Source organism: Brassica napus, unplaced genomic scaffold (genome assembly GCF_020379485.1).
Source record: "Brassica napus cultivar Da-Ae unplaced genomic scaffold, Da-Ae ScsIHWf_521;HRSCAF=783, whole genome shotgun sequence".
In the NCBI taxonomy this organism is placed as follows: Eukaryota; Viridiplantae; Streptophyta; class Magnoliopsida; order Brassicales; family Brassicaceae; genus Brassica; species Brassica napus.
In genome coordinates, this window is record NW_026016590.1 from 522,602 (window position 1) to 528,136 (window position 5,535).

The 5,535-nt window shown below is 39.4% G+C and overlaps 1 protein-coding gene across 1 annotated transcript; it reads left to right on the forward strand.

Annotated features, from left to right (window-relative positions):
• The first annotated feature begins 3,015 nt into the window (after window positions 1–3,015).
• LOC125604316 lies at window positions 3,016–4,415 on the forward strand. Its single transcript, XM_048774739.1, has 2 exons — window positions 3,016–3,613; window positions 3,715–4,415. The coding sequence occupies exons 1-2, from the start codon at window positions 3,016–3,018 to the stop codon at window positions 4,413–4,415; spliced, it is 1,299 nt and encodes a 432-aa protein (XP_048630696.1).
• The last annotated feature ends 1,120 nt before the right edge of the window (window positions 4,416–5,535 follow it).

Below are 5,535 nucleotides of genomic sequence, written 5' to 3' on the forward strand. Positions count from 1 at the left end.
ACCAAGCGCGATTACCAATTGTGCGAATCAACGGTTCCTCTTGTACTAGGTTGAATTACTATTGCGACGCGGGCATCAATAGAGTAAAACTAACCTGTCTCACGACGGTCTAAACCCAGCTCATGTCCCTATTGGTGGGTGAACAATCCAACACTTGGTGAATTCTGCTTAACAATGATAGGAAGAGCCGACATCGAAGGATCAAAAAGCAACGTCACTATGAACGCTTGGCTCCCACAAGCCAGTTATCCCTGTGGTAACTTTTCTGACACCTCTAGCTTCAAATTCCGAAGATGTGATATAGCATGATTTTCACCCGTTTTTATACATGGTATATAAAGGTTTTAAGATGTATTAATAATGTTTTAGAGTCTTTTCAAAGAAAATACAGGTTTATTCACCTGATGGAAGGAAATGATACTTTTGGGACATGTTGGAATGCTTTTACGCAAGGAAAATCGATCGACGCTTGAAGAGCAACATCGGTCGATCATAATCACTTACCATGGATCGACATACATACATGTGCATCGATCGATACCCAGTCACACGAATGAAATCGCAAATTAAAAGATTTCATTTCCCAGAAGATCTATTATTTGCAATTTAAGTCCCAAGCCGCCTGTTAGGCTATATGTACTATGGTTTTGTATCATTTTTAGTAGACACTTGCAGAAAGACCTAGTTGGAAAAAGGAGCATTTTAGCTACCATTAGGAGAGCTTAGGATTGGAGAAATAGATCTGAGACTTCAAAACAGAGAAGATCTTGAACTCCTTTATTTCTGTTACTCTATCTATTTGTGTTCTATATTTCATTTGAGTTTGTTTCACACCATCATGACTTTGTCTCTCATGAATATGTTTGAGTAAACCAATTGTTAGATTTAGGTTCTCCCCATGGTTGAAATTATGTACTGCTAATATGACTATTAAAAAGGTGTTTTGATTGTTCTTTCATTGCTTGTGAACTTAATGCTAAAATTGAGATTGATCATCTTCATTTTAGATCTTAGGATTAATTGAGTCCAACTAACCGTTTCCCCTCAATACCTGAACCCACTTGCGTGTTCTAACCAACTCAGGCGCAACGACAGTTGGTTTGAGAAGGTTAGAGAACAAGTTAAACCCGTTCGCAAAGCTCGCTAGAATAACAATCGATCGACGCAACTATCGTTTTGTCGGTCGATCGTTACAAAGGTGTATCGGTCGATGTACATCAAGTCACATCGATTGACACTCTCTCGAGATCAAAATACGACAGTTGAGATCCGAGATCTAGCGAAGATAACCTATCCGGTTAAATCATTGTTTAGTTCAAAAACCGTCAAGCCCTTTAGTTTAAACTAAGTGCATACATTTCATACCTGAGAATTACCTGAATCTAGCTGCTATCCCATTCTTGAAACCACTTCAATTCAATCTATTGAATCACTATTGTTTTTGATTTATCATTTACTGCTTTTAAAACTATTAAAACCTTTTAGTCTATCTTCATTACTAATTATTTAAGTCTGTTGAGTAATCCTAGAGTCTTTGTGGATTCGATCCCTAAGTACTACATCTGAACCTCTTTTGATGAGAGTAACACTCTTTAGGGTAATTTGAGTGATATCAAATTTGGTGCCGTTGCCGGGGACTCTTTCTTATTACCATTAGATTTAATTTAGAATTTAGTATAGACTTGTTACGAAAAACTTGCTAAAGTTTTCTTTCTTAATCTGTTACGCAGACACAAAGAATGGAGAACACAGAATGGAGAACAAAGAATGGAGAACATCAATCGATACCGCCTAGTCGGAAGCAGGTAAGTTTTCTCTTACCAAGCCCGCTAATGAGAAAGTAGTCCAAACTGAACTAAATGGTCAAACGAGCAATGAAGCTAGCCAAACTGAACAGGGGACTGAAATCCCTGTTAAGGAAAATTTCACCTTAACTAAAGGTGAAGATATAAAATTGTCCATACAAGACTACCTTGATCCTGGTAGGATCTATTCCAATAGGTCCGCTATTAAAATACCAAGAGACGATACCAAGAAATCTAAGTTTAAACCCATTCCGTGGATCCCTCCCAGAACACCCACAAGATCACATTGAAACTGTGGAAGAATTAATACCAGATGAATATGATCGTTGCAAACTATTCTCATTCTCCTTAAAAGGAGAAGCCCTCAGGTGGTTAAACTGTTTAGCAACAGGATCACTCACTTGTTGGGAAGAGATTAGAAGTGCCTTTCCTTAGAGAATTTTTCACTGATGAACGCTACTAGGAAGTAAGAAAGCAAATTTCTACATTTCGCCAAGGTCCACGCGAATCGTTTAAAAACGCCTGGGGAAGATTCAGAGGCTATGAACTTGAATGTCCCCATCACGGTTATTCAGGACCACAACTTCTTAACATCTTATATGGGGGGTGTTAACTTGAGTTATAAAACCACACTCGATACAGCGAGTGATGGAAATTTCATCACTAGGAATCCCGAAGGAGCTAGACGTCTTATCAAGAATATGACACTGGGAAGATCCTATGAAAAGATGGATGAAGAGATGGAGAAAACCACAAGTCCAAAAGACAATTCTGATTTAATAGAAATTAAGAATTCCCTTAAATCCTTTCATTCCTTTCTTCAAAACAAACACATATCTGATATAGCCCAGATCGAAGACAACGCTTTGTCTGACACCGATGATTATTTTGATGAAGGAACGGAGTGTTCTGATCCCTACCGGAAGAGAGAGGTTTACCCAAGCTTATCACACTGCTGTAAAATCACGTACCGGAAGAGATAGGTTCAATATCAGACAAGCTCTTACTGGCATCCGTAAGACAAAATCGGAGTTTTACGGAAAGATAAATATGGTTTACGGAGAATTAATGGAGAAAGCAGATTCTTTGGGGAGAACTAATCCGAAAATTAGAAGGTCAAGTAGCTGAGATTGCAACTGCCATAAAAAGAGATGCTGGATGTCTTCCCGAAAGAACTGATTTAAACCCGAGACGTCAAGTCAGTGCCGTAATGCTGCGCAGCGGGAAAAACCTCGCAGCAGATACGAGGAATAACACAAATGTTGGAAAACCTGACAATGTCGACAAGACCGGAAAAAGCAACTCTCATCAAATTCTTCTTAACGATCTTGACCCAAATCCATCTCAAGAGAACCGGAAAACCACCGCTGAAAAGGCTAAGGAAAAGGCAATAGACTTAGAACTAGAAAAAGATACGAAGATTGAGGACGAAATCGATCGACATTACGGAACTGACGTCGATCGACCTAAAACACCTACCATCGATCGACAACCTGAAAAACCCGTCGATCGACGGTCTACTCAACCCGAACCCATAATTGAAAGAGTCTATAGAACTTTACCCCCTTTTTCTCATAAAACGCAAACTAAGAAATCATTAGAAAACGTGATTTGCAAGAAAGCCTTAGACAAAATTTTGGTTGAGATGTCCCTTAGTGATGCTATAAAAATAGCACCTTCAATTAAGAAGTATATAAAGGACATGACATCTCCAAACTACCCAATTGCAGAACATATCTTGATGATGATTTCAGAAGAAGTAATTGCTATGATTAAAGGAGAAACTCCAACAAAGAGATCAGATCCTGGTAGTTTCGTCCTTTGATTGTAAAATAGCAAACACGCGCTTTCCTAGATCATTTTTGTGACCTCGGCTCTAGCCTGAACCTTATGCCTTACTCTGTTGCAGTGACGTTAGGATATAAAGAGTTTATGCCAACTCCGATCACCCTGGTTTTAGCTGATAGATCTATTACGGTACCCGAAGGAATTCTCGAAGATGTTCCCATAAAGATTAACAATTGCATCGTGCCTACGGATTTTGTTGTGTTGAAATACAGACAAGAACCCAAAGATCCCCTCATTCTGGGTCGGCCATTGCTAGCTACAGCTGGAGCAATCATTGACGTTAAAGAAGGACAAATTAATTTGAACATTGGGGATATCTCAATGACTTTTGATATGGAAAAACTGATTAACCGACCCCTAATAGATGACCAGGCCTTCTACGTGGAAAACGTTTCTGAGGATGAAAGAGACTCTTTCATAAACATGTGTTCAGACAACCCCTTAGAAGACACCCTTAACCACGTGGAAAATAAAAATTTCAGCATATCAGATAGGACAGACGATTACATGCGACTAATGGACGCTAGCATCGAAGTTGCAAATGTAGAAGAAAATGACGACTCCGAAGTTGTCATCGATCGATACCTTCAAGATACCATCGATCGACAACCTCCCTCGCAATCAAATTGGTCTAAAGATAAAGCACCAAAGGTAGAATTAAAAACTCTACCCAGCGGTCTTAAGTACGCTTACCTTTATGACCAGTCCTACCCTGTTATCGTCAACGCCAATCTCACTAGCGTAGAACTTGCTTTATTATGAATAAATTACGCAAGTACAGGAAAGCGATCGGGAATTCTCTCGATGATATTCCTGGAATCTCTCCCGATCTTTGCATGCATCGGATCAACTTGGAAGATGACGCTAAAACGTCGATAGAGCAGCAAAGGAGATTGAATCCGAGTCTAAAGGAAGTAGTTAAAAAGGAAATTATAAAACTCCTTGATGCTGGAGTTATTTAACCTATTTCGGATAGCAAATGGGTAAGCCCCGTACATGTTGTACCCAAAAAGGGAGGTATCACTGTAGTGAAGAATAAAAAGGACGAACTCATTCCGACTCGCACCGTTACTGGTCATCAAATGTGTATTGATTATAGGAAATTGAATGCCGCTACTAGGAAAGACCATTTTCCCCTTTCCTTTATTGATCAGATGCTGGAGAGATTAGCTAATCACCAGTATTACTGTTTTCTTGATGGATATTCCGGATTTTTTCAAATTCCTATACACCCGGATGATCAAGAAAAGACAACGTTTACATGCCCCTATGGAACTTTCGCATACCGCAGAATGCCATTTGGTCTATGTAACGCCCCCGCCACTTTCCAACGTTGTATGATGTCAATCTTTACGGATATGATCGAGGACTTCATGGAAGTATTCATGGATGACTTTTCAGTCTATGGATCAGATTTTAAGAGTTGCCTCGATAATTTATGCAAAGTATTGGAAAGATGCGAAGAAAAGAACCTTGTCCTAAACTAGGAAAAATGCTATTTCATGGTTAACGATGGAATAGTGTTCGGACATAGGGCTTCCGCTGCTGGAATAGAGGTTGATAGTGCTAAGATTGAAGTAATGACCAGTTTACCTCCACCCAAAACTGTTAAAGATGTGCGAAGTTTTCTCGGACACGCCGGATTTTACAGGAGATTTATACTGGACTTCAGCAAAATCGCTAGACCTTTAAATAACCTATTATGCAAGGATATTAAATTTGATTTTACCCCTGAATGCATGAAAGATTTTGAAGATTTAAAGAAATCCCTTATCACTGCCCCCGTTGTACAAGCCCCCGACTGGAATCTTCCTTTCGAAATCATGTGCGATGCGAGCGATTTCGCAATTGGAGCAGTTTTAGGCCAACGGAAAGACAAAAA